This window comes from Mustela nigripes, chromosome 4 (assembly GCF_022355385.1).
Source record: "Mustela nigripes isolate SB6536 chromosome 4, MUSNIG.SB6536, whole genome shotgun sequence".
Taxonomy (NCBI): Eukaryota; Metazoa; Chordata; class Mammalia; order Carnivora; family Mustelidae; genus Mustela; species Mustela nigripes.
The window spans coordinates 126,650,195-126,673,297 of NC_081560.1; the positions used below are offsets into that span (position 1 = coordinate 126,650,195).

The window sequence follows — 23,103 nt, forward strand, 5'->3', positions numbered from 1 at the left end:
GGTACTAAGGGGACTACCCCAAAATTGACATGACAAAATTTAAGAACTGATATTTTATTATAAGAACTTATACACAAGAACAGCTGATTCTTAGATTCAAAGAAAAGGCTAAATACTCCAGACACACATGGTTTCTGTCCTTCCTAATTAAGAACCAAGCAATAGTGGGTCATACCTGATACTGGAGCAATCAGTCTGGTCTTCATGTAGGGAGGCTGTGTCTTCGTCACACCTGGAGAGAAGGAACAAAACCACATCAGTTCCAACTGTCTGCAGCAGCAGAAGCAACAAGAGTCTAGAATTAGATTAGCACGGTAAACTAAAAAATAGAACAACCCTCACCACTCTCTCTCAAACTAGCTCCAATTCCCAGCATGTGTACACGGTAATGATACCAATGTGGTCATGTTATGTCATCTTAAAAGCTCAGAACCAGAAGTAATACTCTTGTTTCATCCACTTCTCAGCATCACCTAAACTAACAAGATCTTGGCAAGGACCCAGCTGTTCAAAGCACTTGAGGGGACATCTAACACCAAGATTGGTGAGTTCTTCCTGGCTCAAAAAAGAGACTCTACCGCATGCCTCCTGAAATATCCCCTGCTTCAGACTGGCTTATTCCATTGACCTCCAGACTTTTTCAATCCCATTCCTTATCACAAAAGTTCTGGAATAACCCAGTGAAAAATTCATGGCTCTTCTATACTGAAAACTCTGCAGTGTTCCACACTGCCTGGGGGCCTCTAAAGTAGGACCATTCTCTCACTCGAGTGTAGAGCCTTTGTTCTTGTTCTCAGCCATTCCCACTCTCCTCCAGCCTGGAATGCTTTTTCCACCTTCAACTCCTACTCATCCTTCATGGCCCAAGTGAAGTCTCATAAGCTCCATGATATTTCCCAGCCAAGTTCACCCACAGGCCACATACCTACTTTAAAACTTAATACATAAATGTTTACTCTATATTCTGAGATTTTGGTAACCAACTCTATCTTGCCTCACACGGCTATGTAATCCCTCTGTACCTCTGACATCTCTTCAATTAGTTGTTAATTCCATGAAAAGAAATGACTCTTTTTCTAGACACACTGTCCCAGTGCCCACGGTGCAACCCCCAAAGCAGGCATTCAATAAATAATTGAACAGAATCATGAAGTCTGACCCCTCAGCAAGACTGGAAATACTTTAACAAGCATTCCCTGAACATGTACTACATGTACTACCCTTCAGGTACTCGTTAACTATTAGACCTGTGCGTTTCAGACACTTTGGGACTCAGAACGGACCCGTTCATTTTCTATTTCCAATCTGCTGTGGTAGTTTGGTAAAAATGTTGCAGGAATGCCAGATTCCCTTAGAGTTAAATGCTTACTCCCTATTTCTGTATATTCCTGGTCTCAGGTAAGTTACAAACAATTTGGGAGCCAGTACTTCTAAAGGCACAAAGTTGAAAAAGACCTGGACCCTGCTCGGATAGAGTGACGATGTAATGAGTGGACAAAAATAAGTACGTATCTACATATATAAATATAACTGAATATCATAATAATGTTCATACTACATGAAATCATTCAAAATTTCTAAATATTCCTTACTTGCAACATTACATAATTTATCTATAGAACAAACTGATATAAGCTCCAGTCTTCTTCCCTTACTGTCCCTTTTCAATTATGCACTTTAAGGAATTAAACAAATGCCATGTAGATCCTAACTCTCTCTGCCTGCTGAAATATCTTGTTCCTCCTGCCAGCTTAAAAAAAAAAAAAAAAAAAAAAGTCAGTCAACTTAACACAGTACTCTTTTTAACAAAATAATTAAATTTTCTTGCTTTCTCATGTTTTTGACTGTCAGTAAACCATTCTGTCCATTTCATGAAAATAGCAATTGAATTCATAAGTATTGCCTTGTTCTCCTCTGTTAGAGTCATTCACTTTAATAGATCATCTAGACATTGTAGTGTGAATGAAAATGTTTCCCAATAAAAGTAACCTCGCTAAGTAGAAAAATCAGCAAAGAAGAGAAACCTAGGATTTTTGCTTCCAAAGATTTAGGGTTCAATCAGAGGTTCAACCCTAGAGCTCAACAATATCTATTGTTTGGGAATTTGGCAAGAACTTTTTTTTCTCCCCTTTACTTTATTTATTAACCTTTCTTTTTCAAAGTACAATTAGGTAAAAATGGAAACTCGGCACCAGAACATACAAAATTGCACATGCTTTCTTAAGGATGAGGCCAAACCCTAATTAATTGATCATATTTTCAGGCCTACTGAATGACTTCAGTTCCTGCTCAAGGAAACACAATTCCTAGGTCACAGATACAGCAATGAAATAGATCTGTCTACAGGCTTATGTGGGCATGTATACCCGCTCCTTTAGTTGAGCCGGGTTATACATTTGCTCTGATGACCAGTAAGTTTTATCGAAGTAACATGTTCTTTGTGACTCTTCTACCGATTCCTTAAACAGGAGCCCCTTGTGCAATGTTGACCCAGTTGTAAAGCTGGATTCCTCAGTGGCAAACCATATGCAGACATTCCCATTCCGGCAAGAAAACCAGCTCAGACCAAGTGCTCAACTGGTGGGATGCACATGACATCCTGTTTCTGCATTGTAGCCCCAGTACAGGAATTTAAAGACCAATGAGTGTGGGCCCCACAGGTACCTCAGCCTCACTAGATCAGCTAGTCCCTGGGGGTGAGGCTCAGGAACGTGAACTTGTAAACCAGGTTGCCTCCCAAACACACACAAACATAACAAGTATGATTCTAAGAAGTTTAACACTGACCTAAAGTTTTTTACAAAACCCAGATCAGAACTGAGCTAACTCCAACACAATCCCCCATTCTAGGTTCTCCCTTTGGGATAAAGCCTGAGAAACTAGATCTTTCACAAGTCCCAACCCCCTTCCCCAGTTCACATTGATAATCAGTTGATTTTGAGAACCACTGCTTCCGATGATAACTAATTCATGGCAAAATTCACTGCTGGCCAGGCTTCATTTCACATATCAGCGTAGCCAGGACAACATAGGAAATGACCATGGAAAAACAGATGAAAGGGACATGCAGAAGGGAAGGCCAAGGCCACTCTGATCTTGGAAGAATTTGGGTAGAAAAAGAAACTGCACTGGTCCAGAGCTGCCCAGACAATGCCAGGCCTGGGAAAACCTGAGAAGAGAATAAAATCTATCCTTGAATCTCTCCCAATTCCCCTTCCCTTTGACTCTAATAGGACCCCCAATTGGCCAGACTGACCCCTAACAGGCTAGACTACTTGACAACATAATTTAGGTTAAAGCATTAATGACAACTTGAATCTGCCTCCCAGGGCACAAATTTTTTAATTTCCATTTTAATAATGGTCACCACCAGAAACCTTAATCCCAAAGAAATCATCTCTAAGTATAATTTCAGACACTAAGGAAATAAGTGAATGTGGGTAGCAGGAAATAGGAGGTGATGGGGAAAGGCAGGAGAGGAAGTTTTCAGGCAAGTGCTTCCTCCGTGTACATTAAGACCACACCCAAATATTTACTGAGCACCTGCTACATCTGTGTGTCGGGACAGAGATAGCAGTCCTATTGGCTTTGGGGTAATGCCCAAACAACCAAGGAAAATACTTCATGTAACAGAGGAGAAGAGAAAATGTATTATTAGACCATGACAGGTTTTCAACGACACTACTCTGTGTTGTGTTACACCTGCGAAGCTTTTGGTAGGTTTTAAATATGCTCCTTGGGTTTTTAGATTAGCCAGATGGCATTCCAGTTGTCACTCAGGGTCTTTTAAAATAAATCACTGTCACTTCTCTGAAAACAACAACAGGATCTTATGCAATCAGAACTCCTTGAGGAGTGTCCAAAGAAAGGTACCAGCCTTTCCCCAGAATTAAGTGCAAAACCTTTTCAAAAAAATTGTCCATATGAAATCTGGGACTGAGTATCTCCATTTTGAAGCTGCTATGCCCAGGGCTGACTCTGGGGATTCAGCCACACAGGGTTCCAAGAATCAGGAACGGAAAGCACTGGGTGTTTATAAGCCCAGCCCGGGGAGGGGAGCAGCACCTGTGCACCTGAATCAGGAAGTCACAGCCTATCTTTGGCCTGCACATTTTGGCACACATCCCTCCCCCTCTCTCTTTTGGAAAAGCCACAGTTGCAGCAATCTCATTAACAGATGTGGGTCTCCATGAGTATTTCACATGTCATATATTTTATATGACATCTTCTAAAAGTCAAGCCCGGGTTGTTTTTTTTTAAGTAACTCCACTTAAATGAGCCCAAAGCTTGGCACTAAGAGGACAGCTTATCCAAACACAAAAACAAAAGGATGTGGGAAACAAGAGGGCCTGGGAAGCCCTGCAAAATCTCACCCCTCCATCACCGAGTCACTGTGACGTGACACTCTCCTATCTATTCCCACATTTACTTGCTTTTTGGGAAACTTTAGCAAACACTTCCTAAGTTACTGGGCTTTCTGTATCAAACTTGCAGCATTTTTTAAACACAGTTCAGTATAAAAGTTTATATATCCCTTTTTCCTGAAAAGCTGCTGAGTGAGTTCTACCAAGAGGTCCCAGAAGTAAACATCACGAGTTAGTCTAAAGAAAGACTGCTAAATGAAGTGTAGGTATTTAATATATATGTAAATTTTATATAAATTACATATAATATTAGTAAGATATACTACCTATTAATTTATAACATATATGTATCATATTGTATCAGGAAAACATATTAAGGAAGGGATGACAAGAATTAAAACCATGAACTATAAACTGTCTAATAAAAAAATACTATGACTGCTGGCCTTGAGTAAAATATTATACTCCTTCATCCCATGTTCAAATGATATTAGTTGCCCCAATCAGCAGCTTTAACCAGAGGACAAGAAGATGCATTTCTCCTAAGCCAGATCTTTGAGGTCAGAAGACAAAACTGACAAAGGGCACCCAAGAAAAGTTCACTGTGTCTTAAAAATCTGTAGACAAGAGAGGATGAGAATAAGTTTAACCCTGTTTATCACATGCTGGAATTTGACTCAAGTCATTTCACATCTATCTCCTATTTGTTGTAAATGTATACAGCCTGCTCCGTGAAAACTGACACCAATGTTGGCAAAATACAACAAAGCTTCCTTTCTGACATGTCAAACAGATTTTGTTTAAAAAAAAAAAAAAAAATCTGAGCTCCAAGAATGCAAATCGTAGAGCACTGAGCTTCTGCAAGCAATTAGCTTGTTATAATATCTCTCCCACAGCTGCTAAAAGGCTAATTCAACCTGTAAAGATTTCTGGGTCCCATCAGTCAGCACCTCTCACGGTCTTCACAGCCCCAGATTACGGGAGACAATGCATCTAATACGAAGAGCGGCTGGGGACGGTGGAAGATACCTTCACGATAGTTGCTTCCAGAGAAAGGCATGCAAGTGTTATTTTAATGGCAAGAATCACTTACTCTGTTACAGCGGTGCTGCTGAAGGAATTATCCTGAAGGCTGAAACAGAAACAAGAAAACATCAGCCAAGTCCGGCCGGGGAGCCGTCTCCCTGATTGCTCTCCGGGAGTTAGAGCATACACACAAACATGGCATTGCAAGGCAAGTCTCAGGGCTCGCCCGGCACGCTCGCTCTACCTTGGGCTGCTGTCTGCACATGCTCGTAACGACACCCCCAGCTGGGGCCCAGCCGCACGGGCGAACCACAAAGCCCGGCAGCCCGCGAGGCTGCGGGGACAGAGTGGGGCGGGGCGGGGCGCGGCGGCAGGGCCCGCCGCGGGCTCCCGGGCTCCCGGGCTCCCCGCAAGGAGCGCCTGGGGAGTCACGGCGACCCCGACCTCGCCAGCCCCGCGCGGCGTTTAATCCAGGCTTCTCGGTGCCAGCCACCCCCGGGTTGGCGATGGGAAAGCCCAGCCGTTTCTGCCTAGGTGCTGAAATCCCTGGGGGACTTGCTTTCTTCCAGACGTCTCCTGCCAATTTTACACAGCTACCCCCTCTAGGGATGGGAGGCTGGCAGAAATTCATCGTCGGGAGGGAACCAGAACCGGGAGGAGGACACAGCTGCTGTTATTGCTGTGTGTGTGTGTGTGTGTGTGTGTGTGTGTGTGTGTGTCCTGCTTTTCATTGCCCTGGATAAAGAAGGGGGTGTGTGTGTGTGTGTGTGTGTGTGTGTGTGTGTGTCCTGCTTTTCATTGCCCTGGATAAAGAAGAACCTTTGAAGGAGGGCTCACTGCATCACACCCGCGCTCACACCCGCGCTGTTTGCACTGTCATTTCAGCCTCGGAGAGGAAGCGCCCAGCCTCGGACGACAGGGCCGTGAATGAGCCCACGCGGGGCGAGTGGAGGATTTATTCCTGGCAGGACTGGGGACTGGGGGCGGGGGGGCGTGTGAGGGGGTGGGGGTTGCTACGCCCATAGTAGCCCGCCTAGGCAGCGTTCCCAAACAGGCTCACAAAGGATGGGAGATGGAATCCACAAAAGCCATCCTCTTTAAAGAAAGGCAGTCCTGTTGGGGGAAGGGAAGGCTGTCAGGCCCCCACTTGCTTCATTCCCCTGGGAATATTTGTCCTGCCCTCTTTCCATTGTTCCTATCTCCTGCCAGCTTAACCTTGATATGGAATGAACAGTTATCTGTGAAAGATGCTGATTTTAATTCCGGAATTAAGGACATTCCCCAGGCCCCTGTTTAAATTCGACACTCTCAAAAGCAACTGAGATGGTGTGTTTTAGTCCAAACCATATCAGGAGATGAGTTAATTTACAATAACAAAACAAAACAAAACAAAACACCTCAAAATTTTACTTTCGGATAATTAGAAAAATTACCCAAAACTTGATAATAAGGGGGGAAATCACGACCTTGCAGTGTCCCACTGAGGCACTGTTTTACAGGTCCACCCAAGGACTGCTTAATTCCCTAGGAAAATACACTTAGATTTGACATTGTTGTTCATTATTGGTTAGACCTCAGACACTGGAGTTAGGTGTTAAGTTGTACATTTTGTCCAATTTGTCTGGAGGAAAATATAACTTCAATGTTTATGGTATTATTGCATTGTGCAAATTTAAGCAATTTTGTATCTAACCTAACAATCTTATATGAACATTTTTCTAAATGCCTGGAAATATTCAGATGCTTTGGTTCCCAATGCATCACACTCTTATAGGTTCCCTCATTAATAAATTAATAGATTTTTGATGTGTGCCTATAGTTGTATGAAAGTCATGTTTTTAACTTTCAAAGTTATACTTTGAAAAATCAAAATTCAGTTTTCAAAGAAAGATAGATTTAAGGTCCTTGGCAATTTTATTTTCCTCACTCCAAATATTTGAAAAAGTAACTGAATAAAAACCTAATATGGTCTTAGACCTGAACTCTATGGACTACAATAAGTTTAGAAATATTCATCCCATACAGTATATATACGTTCCTAAACCACCGACTACCTCATATGAGCAAGGTTCAGGAGTGTTAAACACAGCCTTTTCACTATGTAAATGTATTCATTATTTAGCTGTCACAAACAGAGATCTATTCTTTCTATTTTACAGAGACCAGTAAAGGTAAGTGTATTCTCCCCACTCTTGGCTCTGCTCTAAAGATTTGAAGGTTGCCAATGTTCAGAAACTCCTTTTACTCATTGTCTAAGGTGCTGATTCCTCATGTTCTAATTCAAAGAAAGATCATACTTTTCTCATTTAAGTATTCCCAGTGATCCCTTTGAAATGAGAAAATGTTATGCTTTCGAATTTGAAACAGGACTTGGACACTGTGAAATCATGTGGGTCCCTCGCAAATAACAGAACAACTCTGTAAAAAAAAAAAAAAAAAAAAAAAAAAAATTGCAGGTATTCAATAATGTCCACAGAAAAGAAATAATTTTTAGCAACTTATGAATAGTATGGACCCAAATTTGATTTTGATTTTAGATGGTACTCTCATGCAATGAAAAAATGTGTTGATATAGCTGATTTTGGTTAAAAAACAAAAATGTCCCCCCAAAAACCATCTTACATAAGAAAATCAACCACTTTAATTTTTACTTTTCAGCCAGCTCTTCTAACATATTAGTTTCCATCTTAAATCATATGTAAAATTATTTTTACAGTATCTGGAGCTTTGCTTTATTTTAATATTTTGTAGTATCCAACTTGGAATAGAGCAAAACTGATGAATAATCATTCACAATCTAGTTATTCTGGAGATCGTGTATGACCAAACAGCAGTTTAAGGTGAGTTCAAAAAGAGAAGCAGAAAAGCTAATATTGGCATCCTGGAAGAAATTGAGTTCTAGAGCAGTGTTTCCTAAGGTGTCCTCAGTGAAATTCCAGTTTCCCAGATGGTCCAAGAAAAGAAAAAAGAGAGTTACAGGGTCAAAATTAAGATTTTGAAACTTAAACATTTACTTCTTGAACAACATGGGTTTGAACTGTGTAGGTCCACTTATGTACATATGTTTTTTATAAATATAGTACAGTAAATGTGTTTTCTCTTCCTTATGATTTTCTTAATAACATTCCTTTTTCTAGCTTACTTTGTTGTACGGTGCATATAATAAACATAACATACAAAATCCATGTTGACTACGTTATCAGGAAAGCTTCCAGTAAACAATAGGCTATTATAAAGATTCGGGGAGAAAAAAGTTATACGTAGGTTTTCAACTCTCTGGAGGTCTGTGTTCCTGACCCTCACATTGTTCAAGGGCCAACTATATATTGTAAATTCATAATGCACATTAGGCAGCAAAAAAAGTGTTTCTCTTTTTTTCATAACTTTTTAGCCTGTTTTTTTAAGTTTTTATTTAAATTCCAATAATTTACATAATGTTATATTAGTTTCAGGTGTACAATATACTGATTCAACCCTTCCATACAACACCTGGTTCTCATCATGGACAAGTGCATTCCTTAATCCCCATCACCTATTTCACCCACTCCCCCAGCTTGTACCCTCTGATAACCATTAGATTGTCTTCCATAGTTGAGAGTCTGATTCTTGGTTTCTCTCTCTCTCTCTCTCTCCCCCTTTGTTCGTTTGTTTTGTTTCTTAAATTCCACATATGAGCGAAATTGTATGGTATTTAACTTTCTCTGAGTGACTTATTTCTCTTAGCATAATACTCCCTAGTTCCATCCACATCTTTGCAAGTTACAACATTTCATTCTTTGTTATGGCTGAGTAATATGCCATTGTATATGTATATGCCATATCTTTATCCATTCATCAGTCGATGGACACTTGGGCTCTTCCCAAATTTGGCTATTGTAGATAATTCTGCTATAAACATAAGGTGTATGTATTCCTGTGAATTAGTATTTTTGTATCGTTTGGATTGATACCTAGTAGTGCAACTACTGCATCATAAGGTAGTACTATTTTTTTTTTAAGATATTTATTTATTTGACAGAGAGAGACACAGTGAAAGAGGGAACACAAGCAGGGGGAGTGAGAGGGGGAGAAACAGTCTTCCCACCCAGCAGAGAGCTGGATGCGGTGCTCCATCCCAGGACCCCTGGATCATCACCAGAGCTGAAGGCAGATGCTTAACGACTGAGCCACCAAGGTGCTCCAAGGTAGTACTATTTTTAAATTTTGAGGAAACTCCATACTGTTTCCCTAAGTAGCTGTACCAGCTTGCAAAAAAGCAATTTCGTCTTTTTAACCAATATTTCTCAAACTCATTGAAGACCCAACAGGTTTTTTGTTGTTGTTGTTGTTAAATATATTATCCATTAACATCACATTGAACTAGGAATTTTGAGAAAAGATTTCCTAAGTGTATCAGGGAAAGGCCATAAAACAGATTAACTGGTATAATTATTCATTGAACAGATAAATGAATGAACCAATGATACTACATATTTGCCACTATCCATAGCTATGAACAAGATGGACAACACCCCTGTCATCAAAATCATTTCAGAGTAAATGTGAATATATGTATGTGTATATGTATATAATATACAATGTATATATTATATGCATGACCTTATTTTTTAAGTGGAACAAGGGGAAATGAAGAAGCAGGATTTGAACATGGCTAGTTCATTTACAAGTTAGAAGTTTCAATGTTTTACTTTTTCTAGCAGTGTTCTTTAAACCCATATCAGAATTTCAAATTTAATAACAATAGTCTCTTTATTATAATTGAAAAATTTAATTCTAACGTACTGGCTTGCTATATACAAAATATAAAGCAATAACGTAGTGGTCAAGAAGGAAATTTCTAGAGTCGCCAGTGTTTAAGATCCACCACCTAGTAGTAGTTGGAACTCAGACAACCACTCCATGCCTCGGTTTCCTCATGGACTATAATATGAAGACAGTGAAGAAAATCATGACCTGTCCCATGGGTTCTAATGGAGATTGAATGGTATGACTGAAAACAACAAAAAAGTCTAGTAGATGCTCTTTTCATCATCATTTTCATTTTTATTACAAGAACTAAGAATATATAAACTTGATTGTTGGAACAGGATGAACAAACTGCTGTGCTTCGTAGTAGGTTTACAGATGGTATTTTCTTTCTATTTTCCATAATGCCACAGCGTTTAATAGGTTTTATAAAAGAACAATAAAAATGAAAACTTCACTAAATGTAGATGGGTTGCTCTTAAAATGGAAAGAGCTCCATCCAGGATGGCTTTGTGCTCACTTTACAACCCTTTGATTTAAAATACTCGCACATCCCTGGAGAAACATTCAATTCTGAGAAATCACTTTCTGCTAGACACTGTGGCAGGGAGCCAGCATCTTTACAATGCCAGGAAGTCAACAGAGTTGCCTGCTCTACTGGCCTGGACACTGTGACTTGTAGTTTCCTGTCAAGACCCTTGGGAATGACCAAACTTCCCTGTGGAAAGAGAGGACTCTTGTTTGAGAAGGTAATTTTCCAGAAAGAATACTCTCCTGACTCCTTGTCCCCTAATCCTTTCTCTTAACCGCCCCCCAACATCTTGGCCTGTGATTAGAGGGCCTCATTATCCACTTGATTAACATCTGAGTTCCTGAAGGTTCAAAGATGCCTGACCAAGCAAAGCTATGATAGCAAAAATACAAACTGGGGGCCAACTGGTTGTGATGCTGTCTCCATTCAAATATCTCTCCCTAATAAATGTTCACATATAGCAAGTCCACTGTTCTCTAAAGATCTTCTTCTGATTCATCTGATAATAGAACACAGATACAGGGGAAATTGATTCTAAGTGAAATTTCAGGATCTCAAGAAGTCCCTGGAAATGATGTCAGGGAATGGCTTGAATTGCATTCATAACTAGTGACAAGTGAATTTTTGTCAGTAACAACCAAAGAATAGAAAATAGACAAAGAATATAAAATGGTGACGTTACCAGTAAATATTTGTGTAATGAAAAGAATGAGTGAATATTTAACTTCATTTCTTTAAAGATAATTCTCTATTTGCCCCCTTACTTTTTCTATTTACTTTGAAATCCTAGTTTCTGTTTTAAGTAATTCATTGTAAGTGAAACTTGTCCAAGACAAGTTATCTTCAGGTAATGAGGCTTTCCTGTATTAGACATTCCTTCCTTTGCCGTACAGGGATAGCAAAGAGATTTCATGCCACTATACAAGGTTGATGGTACTGGCTGCCCAGAAGTTTGTTTATTTCTGAGGTATAGTCCCAGTGCAGCCCAAAAGAGCAATGGGACTATTGTTTGCTACAGAAAAGAATGGGAGCATTATAGTGGAATTAATGACCTAAAGCACCCTATTAAAACATAAATCTGAGTGCGCCTGGGTGACTTGGTTTGTTAAAACATAAATGTGGGGCGGGGGTGACACATTTCATCATTAAAACCTTGCCTTGAGTTAATTTTCAGATAACATCCTTCTTATTGATGCGATTCTTAGGAGTCTCAGAAGTTATCTGGTCTAATTGTTTTTCAATACCTATAGTTGTGCTAGGACAATCCCAAACACTACCTGAAACCCTCAGGGGCAAGAAATTCACACCCCACAAAGTCCTTTACTGGACTCCTCTATATTCTTGGGGAAAAAAAAAATCCTACTTGAGTTCTCCCCTGTTTCTTATTACCTGTGACTGAATGACTTTAAAAATTAATCTGCTCTATCTTCTGGTCCCCTGGTCAAATATTCCCCTTCCTTCAATAAATTCTCCTATGGCATGACTTAGAATCCCTTCAACATCTCTCTTGGTTGTGTAGCACTGGATAAACTGTGATAATGTCCTCTGAAAGTACACCCTACGCTGGACATATGACTCCAGGGGAAGTTTGTTCAGTGAAGAGTGAAATTGAGTTTGTATCTCCTTCTTTTTACCATTACACTCTCTGCATGTGGCTCAAGATCGTTGTGAGTGGTCTGGGGGAGTTGCACCATACCAGAGACTCAGATGGTTGGAGTCAACTCCTACTCCAGATCCACACCAGTGCCACCCAGAAGGAGAGCAATTGGTTTGTTGAACCAAGTTCCAGCTTTGCATATTCATATGAAATTCTATGTTGTTTTATCTGACATTTCATGATATTGAATCCAATCTTTCAAGTATTACAGAACATATATTTTAGCAAAAATTATGTTGGTATCTCTCCCAGTTTAATGTAATCAGTATTCTGTGGATACAATCCTTCTAAAAACTTGGAGGATACGATAAACATATTTTTATTCAATGAATATATATTTTTTATTTTTTTATAATTTATTTATTTGACAGAAATCACAAGTAGGCAGAGAAGCAGGCAGAGAGAGAGGAGGAAGCAGGCTCTCTGCTGAGCAGAGAGCCCAATGTGGGGCTTGATCCCAGGAGCCTGAGATCATGACCTGAGCTGAAGGCAGAGGCTTTAACCCACTGAGCCACATCAATGAATATTTTTTAAAAGATTTTATTTATTTACTTGATAGGGAGATGCAGACCCATCCCCCACACTGAGTGGGAAGCCCTACACAGGGCCGATCCCAGGACCCTGGGATCATGACCTGAGCCAAAGGCAGAAGCTTTAATAGACTGAACCACCCAGGTGCCTCTCAATGCATAATTTTTAAAAATTATATAAATCAGGGAAGGTTTATTAAATAATTAATACATTAAAACTTAGAATATTTAAAATTATTTTACTTCAGGGAAGATAGGTCGAAAAAGAATTGAGGAAAAAAGTCTTAGGCCAAATTTGGGGGTGCTGCTAGGGTGAAAGACAGAAAAGTGGGGGCCCCAGGGTTACCAGGTAATAGCTTAAAGGCACAAATCACCTAAAGGTCAGTGACATTTCTATCCTCTTCAGTTCTATCTTCTTCCAGCAAAGTGGTATAGCTGAAGCTCTGGTCGAACACAGATAGCAATTTAATGAGTCATCCAGTTAGTTAAGAACAACCTCACACTTGCTTGGGTCGCATAAGCAGAACATATCCAAGACATCTGGGGCTCACTCACCAGTGCCGCCTTTGTTCTAGGAAGCAGAAAAGGTATTTTCCCCTCCATTATTCCTTCTATACTCTCAAAGAGAAGTTTCTAAGAGTTTCTCTCTCCTTCATGGTTCCATTAAATTACTTTTCTGTTTTAAGTCATAATAACATCCTTTCTTTATACAAGGTCTCTGAGCTTCGGTCCATGTAAACATGCCTACATTTCAACTGGCAATCACCTTATATAAATACCTCTGCTCATAACATTATTTGACATCTCTTTAAAACTCCCACCTCATAGGCATTGTTTTTATCTGTTACTTCCATGACTTAAAACAATCATTTTATTTTGCTCTTAATTTTGAGAGTCAGGAATTTTTGAGGAGTTCACCTGGGCCATTCATCTGTGATCTGTGTGGTGTCAGGCTGAAGCAGGTGGGGCTGGAGGAATGCTTTCCAAAATGGCTTCTTCCTCACACAGCCAATAACCCAAGGCTCCTTGACTCCCTCTCCACATGGCATCTCATCCTTCAGAGCCTCACTGTGTGGCTTGAACTTCTAACAGCGTAGTAGTCTGTGGACAATCCATTTCTTACATGGCAGAAGCTGTTGATTCACTTAAAGGTTTGGCCTGGATGGCCAAGATGGTATAATATCATTTCTGCCATACTCTTTTGGTCAAAGGCAGATACAAGTCAGAGGAGATTCAAGAGCAACAACCTCCTAATGGTAGAGTGTCAAAGAACAAAGAATTTGTAACCATCTTTAATCTACCCAGACAATAACAGTAGATAGTTATAATTTTCATCTCAACAAACCATTAATTTATACTTCTTGGCATAGAAAGAGAGAGAGATGGCTATTAAGAAGATAGGTGAGATTTCTGGTATCTTCAAGGAGCAAAAAGTATGGCTACTTAATTTAACTAATTCAAGCAACAGTCCTTGACAGTGTTGTTTTGACACCCTGGCATGATGTGACTATGAGGTATGTTTTAGCTTGCAAGTCATATGTCACATATTGACATTTGTGAATAATTCAATTTCTAAATAATAAATTAGACCTGATCCAAGTTTTTTCTGCAACATCACTCTCTTACATGCATTCCTAACTGCATTCTTCAGTGGAGATTAAGTGGGAGACTTGTTGCAGCTTTTCCACTAGTAACTGCTCATAACCCTGGCACACTGATGGGAAAATTCCATACCCCAGCTCTCATCCATCTTGTATGGCTTGGAGGAGAAAAAAAAAAGATTAAGAAGTCCTCATTTAAAGCATGTTGCTAGTGAAGGCACTATTTGCTAGCTAGATAAGAACTGGATAATATCCAAGTATGAAGCAATTGTGACATTTGCTCAGTGGTAGTACCAAAAAAACCTCATAGCCTTGTCTTCCCTTTTCTCTTTGACCTTGCCTTTCTTCTTTATTCTTTTCTCTCTCCTCCCCGCAGCTCTCTCTCCCTAATAGGCTCACAAATGTGGGCTCATGAAACTTAGTAAAATGTATCAACTACCAATTATACTGGAAATATAACTCAAAGTCAGACTTTGCTGAGGTTGGGCAGGAATACTGTTTACTGGTACTTAAAACAGCAGATGTATTTATAGATCCAAAAGCATAATGTCTCACTCCACAACTATTTCTAAATACTAAGTGCATATTAGCATAAAATAAAATTTGCCCTTATCACTTCCTTGAGACAATGACTTAGCTCCATCTTCCATGGACGTTATGAGCTCATCATATGTAGGTGGTTTACACACAGCCAGAGAGAGCCACATTCCCTGGGGTCCTGAAGCAGTCAGGCCTGCTGCATTTCTATATTTGGTATCAATCCCTCAGAACAGGATTCAACGCAGGTCACTGCTGGGCCTGTTGTCACTGGCTTTGATTTTGCCAAGAAACCAACTAACTTCTTAATGGTCCTCAAAAAATCAATACAATTCATGGGTAATGTTGTGATTTTCAACCAAATTAGTAAACATACAGTCCTAGAAAGAGTAGGACATGGATTATGCCACAAAACTGATCTGGCATAATCAATGTAATGAGCAAAAATAGAATATCCAGAATCAAGCTACAAAGATAGACAAATTTTAAAATGTATATCACCCATCAGAGGTAGTTTTTGTCAACAAACGTTAAAAGCTTAAATGCCTTGAGAGCAGCATAATATAGGAGAAAATACAAGCAGGAAATTCTGGGTCCTGGAAGCTGCCTCAGTTCTACCATTTACAGATTCACCCTGTACAGGAAATAGCTAAACTTTTCAGGACTTTAGGGTCCTAAATTATAAGGCAGATAGATTTAATGGGTTTTAGTGGTTTTCCCAGTTTTAAAATTCTGTGGTTATTGGGAAATGTAAAAATAGATCTGCATGACCCATTTTTATGTGGAAGGAAGGAAGGGAAAGAGAGAAAGGATAGAAGGGAGAAAGGAGGAAGGGGAGGAAGGAAAGGAAAAAAAAAAGAGGGAGAAAGAAAAGATGTGTATATTTAGGGACAAAAACTTTGAAGTTAAAATCCTACCTAGAGAATGACCACATCAACATAATAAATGACTGAATGAAAGTGGTTAAGGGCTGACCCAGGGTTAAGACTTTGAATATATGGTATTACAACACTACTGGGTGGGTAGATTGGCTTCTGTGGGCTAACCTGGCTATGGGAGAAAGCTGAAGGGACTGAGATGATGTCTGTCTCCCCCACCACCACCCCCGTTATAATCACTGAAGGTCTGCAAGTAGACATGGAGGAAGGGAAGTGCTTGGAGGCTACCGAAGTCACAGAGAAGGCTCAGATGGAGAAAAATAAGGATTATAAGAGGTATCAAAGGAAATGAGGAAAGAAATTTCATATATATATCTATATATAGATATAGATATAGATATAGATATAGATATTAAGAAGCGATGGGGTTATCTGATTTCTAGTCAGGCCCTGAAATTCTCTCAACTGCCTGGTTCCTAGGCCATTTCCATCCTAATGATCCCTTTACCCATTTGTTATCTACCTTCTTCCTACCATCATGAGAAATGACACAGTGGAAGAAGATTCATTTCATACTCTCTGGATAAACATTACCAATGATCAATGAAATGCTCATAAGAACAGTATTACAATCTGGGATCTGTCTTGTACCATTCATAAGTGCATAGGGATATTTTCTTGTGCTGTATATTATCAAGGACTGGGTTGAGAATTTCATGTGCACAATCCTCAAATTGAGGGAGACCTTGTCACAGCATCATAGGGTGCTGATTCCAGACTACATTTTCCAGTCTATTTACCACATTGTCTTGAGCTCTCATCACTCACTCATCAGCTCCCTTCCTTGGCCTATAGCCCAGCTACATTTTAATTCAAGAACTTCAGCTTGTTTTTTTTTTTTTTAACTTTTCCAACATATACAAAAATAACAACACTAGTATAATAAACTCCATATGCCTATCACCAAGCTATACTAATTATCAGTATTCAGCCATTCTTTTGTCAGATTCTGTCTCCTCCAACATATCATTAAAACATTTAATTGGTAAGACAGGGCTGAGTTTATTCTTACCTGATAGGGAGAATACTACCTTTCCAGGGACCTAATATCTTCTTAAAGTAAGAATGGGAAAGTTGGGATATTTATGAGATTGTAGAGTCTGGTTTAAGGTAGATCATTCAATGGGGGGGAATGAAAAGATTAAGGGTCATGATGTGATACTTTATGATCCATGGATACAGCATGGTGAAAATTTGACAGGAAGGGTGCAAAGAGTCTTGGGGTATAAACAGTGGTTTTATGCTATCTATTGAAAAGTTAAGTAGCTTGATGTTCATTTAAATGAAATTATGTGAAGTTCTGGAAACAAACAATGAATATATTTGCAACTTTTATCTTCCTGGGCAAGAGTACACTGGAATAGTGAAATCACATTGATGAGGCAGTGGAATAATAAAGTTATATTGGTAAATCAGCTGAATATAAAGTCATGTTAGCGTACACAATAAGTTCTGTGGATATATGTCTTCTGAGTTCCTGTGTCATCAAGCCCCCGCTCACTTTTATTGTTTTTATTTGTCAGAGTACTTTCAATTATTGCTTATTCTTTAAGGTTGCCAAATGTTATCCCACTCAGATACACAGTCTATAATTAGGTAAAATCTTAAATAACAAAAACACTCATATACATGCAATTAAAAAAATTTTTTTTAATTTAATTGTTCTGTTCTTAGCTTTATCAAGATAGCCAAGGAAATAACTTTCAAGCTAGGAGTTCACTGTCACACTCATGGAATAAAAAAAATGTCAAGGATTATCCAGAATGTCAAAGAGCTCTACATAGAAAGCATTCATTGCCTTATGGGGCCAATAGCCATCTAACCCGTGATAACAAGAGCAGAGAACCCCAAGTACAAATTCAATGTGGGCTTTGTGGGGAGTGTACTGGGTGAAGTCATCTCCTTTTTGGTAAATTAAGCCATTCTTCTAAAGGAAAAATATTGCCTAAGGAAATGTATCATGGCTTTGGACATCTACTTCTTTGAGGTTCTGTAAAAATCTAACTGTATTTAGGCTACCAACATTAATTGAGCACATTTTAGTGCAGGGAAAGGAGGGGAAACACAGAAGGGAAAAGCCATCTCAGGGTTTTGGGGGAAAGCCTGATTTAGTGGAAAAATGATAATATCTGGAGCCAGATCTGGATAGGAATCTTGAAAAAATCGCTTAACATCTAATTTTTTAATGTTTCTAAGTCTTAAATTCTACTATAAACAATCTTGAAAGCTTTTAAAGATGGGAAGAAATAATGCCATATAGAGAATGGCATCTAGAATTCAATATTTTAATTGCAATTTCTGCCTTTGAGGAGACTGTTAAAGGCCAAGAAAAAGGGTCAAAGCCAGCAGGTTGCACTGGGGTCTGATCTTCTAAGGCCTGTGACGTCATGCTTGACTGTGTCCTATGCATTGGTGAACACTTCTGATTGGGATCCTGGTTTGAATAGAGCCACCCTTCAGGAGTCCGAATTTCCAGCTAGTATCTCAGTGACTCAGGCAAGAAGAGTCTGTATGCCCGGCTGTGTTTTAAAGGACCGTTAGTCAACACTTGGTGACAAATGGATCCCTCAGGACCTGGTGTTCAGCACTGACTGTGTGTGACCAACAGTTAAACTTTCACTCCTGCCTCCAACATTCCTTCAGCCTCAGGGCAACACTCCTCCACGTCTCTTGCTTTGCATTCTCAAAAAGAAAAGTGACTGTGCCCAAAAGCCATAGTAGTTTGAGTGTTTTTCCAAAGATACTACTCCAGAGTATATGGAGGATTTGAATGACAGAAGAGCCTGAGTATGGGGAAGAGACAAATCAGTTACCTTGTCAATCCTTCAGGTCAGAGAGTTTGAACACATTAGACTCACAAACCACAAAGCATCTCCTTTAGTGCTGAACGCTCATTTTGTCTGTCTTCTTTCCTACATATAGTTCTAGAGACAATTGCAAATTAGTGAGGTATAAACAGCTGAGGAATATTTTACAATATGAAACATTCAAATAACTTAAATACAGGTCAGGCTGAACCATATAAAATTGGCACATAAAATCGCTCCTTTTTGGGTAGATTAACCCTCATGATTCAAATACATAGACACACATATATCTAAAGACATACATGCGTGAAGCATGATAGCAATTCTATATATTACTGTGTGGATCTAAAATTGCTTTAAGACAGGGTGAAAATTAACTAATAATGAAATTAAAGTATTTTGCAATATTTTCTATGATCATTTTTTCCATATGCAATCCTGTTATAATGTTTGAACATGGTATGTAAACTTATGACTTTGATATATATAAAGTTGGTGATTATTTCCAAATTGAAACATTGCTTTAAGCATTTTTTAACAAATCCAATTACTATTGTTTTAGGGGAATGAAGTTTCTTTGAAATGAAATTAATAAAAACTATCTGAAAACCACAATAACTCACAAAGATGGCATTGCTGAGAATAGGCCACATATTATTTGCAAATTCTGATCATAACAACATAAGCATTTGTTTTGGTCAAATAAAAACAAGAAACATAAATTTTATGGTATAAATATAACAAATAAGCTGTAAATGTTACAGATCTTTGTTTACTACTCCTTCAAACATGGCTAGCCCATTCAAAGAACAACCCTATATGTGAGAAAATAATTGAATTCCATCACCTTTGATAGTTTGCTAAATTTAATTCTATTAAAACTATAGCTTAAAAGATACTCCTGATTTGTTATTATGAAGATATATTTGCCACAGTAGGAGTACAGAATTGATATTACTTAACAGTTTGTTAACTTGCTTTATTTTAAATATCTGTATTCTCACTCCAGTTTCCTCAGATATTAGGAAAAGGCCTGTTTCCAACAATATCTTTATTCATTAATAACAATTAGTCATTGGCACCTGTATGTGCCAAGCAGACTGAAGAGAATAAATATTTAAAGATGATTACACCATAGAAGAGGTTCCTGCAAAAGTCTTTTAACTCAAAACCCAAGGAGCATGGCAGGTATCATAAGCTAGTGCAGCAGAGGGAAGAAATAACAGGGTATGGTAGTAACTGGGAGGAACTGGACAGAGTTCATGTTCTGTCTAAAGGACACACATTTGATCAGGCTGCAGCCATTGCTGCCACCAGGAGATATGGGTCAGGGGGGCTGGATGGCTTAGTCAGTTAATCGTCTGACTCGGTTTTGGGTAAGGTCATGATCTCAGTGTCCTGGGATGGAGCCCCAGTGCAGGGCTCCTGAGCTCAGTGTAGAGTCTGCTTGTCCCTCTCCTTCCCCTCTGCTCGTCCCCCCACTTGCAGGTGCTCTCTCTCAAATAAATTAAAAAAAAAAAAAATCGTATGGGTCAAAGATCGCCAGATCTATGCTTTTTAAAAAGTTAGGAATATGGAATTTTTTACACAAAGTCCCTCAATCAGAAATTAACTTTTTAAAACTATGTAGCTCTTGGGTTGCCTGGGTGCTCAGTTGGTTAAGTGGCTGCTCAGGTCATGATCCCAGGGTCCTGGGATGGAGGTCCACAGCAGGCTCCCTGCTCTGTGGGAAGTCTGTTTCTCCTTCTCCCTCTGCTTCTCCCCCTGCTGTGCTCTATTGCTCTCACCTTTTCTCTCTCAAATAAATGAATCAAATCTCTCTTTCTCTCTCTCTCTCTCTCTATATATATATATATATATATATATGTAGCTCAAACAAAACACTTATAATGGGCTATATTTAACCAATTCACTACTTCATAATTCTCCCTTGAGACTGAGGTAACAGAGACAGGAATTAACCCTTACCTTGTGTTCTCATTTCTCATTTGTCCTCCTTCCTGCCGAGTATCTCTTTTCTCCTCCTCCTCCTCTTCCTTCTTCTTTTTCTTATTCCCCTCCCTCCTTTTCCTACTTTCTCTCCCCTCCCCCTCTTCTTCTTCCTCTCTCTAATTGGCGTTCTCTCATTTTCTGTTCCCACTGTGAAACAGAGCTGCCGCACACACTGTCACTTTAAATACAACTGGAAACTAACTGGCCAAGGAAAGAAAAGTCTCTCCGTACTACTTGTGTATAAACAGAGAGAAGAGGGGTTTCTAGAAAATGTGGTTTACGCATCGAGGTTATCCCTCACAGAATGATGGCAAACTGACTAATCCAAGACTAAACTGTCTTGAGAAGGCATATTTGGATTTAAAAAAAAAAAAAGGAATTTTTTACCTCCAAATGACCAAATATTTCCCAAAGTTAGTATTTTATACCAAATTTAGCAAACCTATCAACCTCACACAATCTCACACATGAATAATGAAAGCCAATCTAGTATATTAATAATAATTGTTCATATATGTTATAATCTGCTTATATTTGTTGCATATATTCAGATACGATGCTCATTATCTGAGAAGATATATTGTCTATGTTTGTACCTGGCTGAGTTGGGTACATTTGAAGCTCTAGATTCTCTGTGTTAATTCATTTACTCCAATACAAAGACAATGGGAAAAAAAGCAACTGGGGCAAGAAGACAAAGGTGTTAAGAGAATCATCACAAGGGATGCCTGGGTGGCTCAGTTGGGTAAGCAGCTGCCTTCGGCTCAGGTCATGATCCCAGCATCCTGGGATTGAGTCCCACATGGGGCTCCTTGCTCAGCAGGGAGCCTACTTCTCCCTCTGCCTCTGCCTGCCATTCTGTCTGCCTGTGCTCGCTCTCTCCCCACCTCTCTCTCTGATAAACAAAAAAAATCTTTAAAAAAAAAAAAAAAGAAGAGTCATCACAAATAACCCAACAAGAGAATTCGCAAACCAAATGCCATTGTTCTTACAGTATAACAAAAGATTCAACAAGATAGGAAACTTTATTTAGCTTAATGGTCTGACAGCTGATCTTTCCAAATTTGTTTCCTCGATTTCTTCTCTGAAATCTTCATTTTCATTGTTTGTTTGTAGTAGCTGTATTCCTTTGCCCTAAGCAGCTATTCATAGATCGGACATTTAAGATGTCAAGTTATATTTAAGGCAGCAAACATTTATACATGAAATAAACAATTTGCAGAATTAGTTATCAGGAATTATAGTGGTATCTTGAAATGCAGGCTCAAAATAACTAACTTTACTTTAAGTAAAAAGTATATGAAATCAGAAAGCAAGGAGATCATTGTTTCCTCAATCTTCTGCAGTTAATCATTTTTCAGTCTCCTTCATCCTCTTCAGTAAACCAAGAGATTCTCCCATATACAAAACTGCCTTGCTACAAGTTTACATAGATTTCTTATATTTGGCTTTAACTATAGTGGAATGTGGCGTCACATCACTTTATAACACTTTATAACACAATGTTGATAGGTGAATTCCAAGAATTATAAAATCAGTGAATTTTAGGGTTATAAAGTCCTTAGAAATCTAACCCTTGGGTTTTATAGATAAAAGACCCAAGACCCAAAGAAATAAATTGACCTATCCAGTATCAAAACGCTAACAGCTTGTGGAGCCTGGGCTTGAACACAGAACTCCTTAGCTTAATACCTTCCCACTGTCTCATGGAGAACCTTCTAGCAAAATAGATAGACCCTTGTGATGGTCAATTATATGTGTCAACTTCACTAGGCCACAGGACACCCAAATATTTGGTCAAACATTATTCTGAGTGTTTCTGAGACAGTGTTTTTGGATAAGATAAACATTTAAATTATTAGAGTTTTACATTAGATTGATCATTTTAAGAGTAGGGTAAGCAGATTGTCCTCCATAACTTGGGTACACCTCATTCAATCAGTAGAAAACATAAAGAACAAGAAAACAGAGAATTTTCTGACTACCTTCAGATTTCATTTACAATATTGGCTCTGTCTGCCTCACAGTCTTCAAACTTTCTGGGGGTATCATAGACCATTGGCATACTCTGCAGACTTTGAACTTACCAACCCATTATCATATGAGCCAATTCCTTATAATAAATCTCTGTACACAGTTTCCTTAAAAAATCATTTTCATGGTTTTATCTTTTTACTTTTTATTAATTTCTCACATTATGAAGTTCCCAATTGAATCATAGGATTTTGTATCAGACTGAACCTTGTATGCCAACTCTAATTGGCTGACTGCCTCTATTTTCTAAGGCGATAACTGCCTCATGGACCTCACCACTCCTGCCACTAGTTCACTAAGTTCTCCAAGATAGAAGGTATGAGCTAATGTTTCAGGTCA

General features: G+C 38.9%; 1 protein-coding gene across 6 annotated transcripts in view; it reads right to left on the minus strand.

Moving 5' to 3' along the window:
- FAM13C (family with sequence similarity 13 member C) overlaps nucleotides 1–20,747 on the minus strand; it is a 157,494-nt gene extending 136,747 nt beyond the window's left edge. For 4 of the 6 annotated variants that reach the window (XM_059397449.1, XM_059397447.1, XM_059397446.1 and 1 more), the window contains exons 1-2: nucleotides 5,458–5,626; nucleotides 176–232 (exon numbers count right to left, since the gene is read on the minus strand). In XM_059397449.1, the coding sequence (XP_059253432.1) occupies nucleotides 176–232; nucleotides 5,458–5,519 (119 nt within the window). In that variant the 5' untranslated portion in view covers nucleotides 5,520–5,626. The other 2 variants (XM_059397448.1, XM_059397451.1) reach the window with 2 other exon arrangements.
- Nucleotides 20,748–23,103: the final 2,356 nt, after the last annotated feature.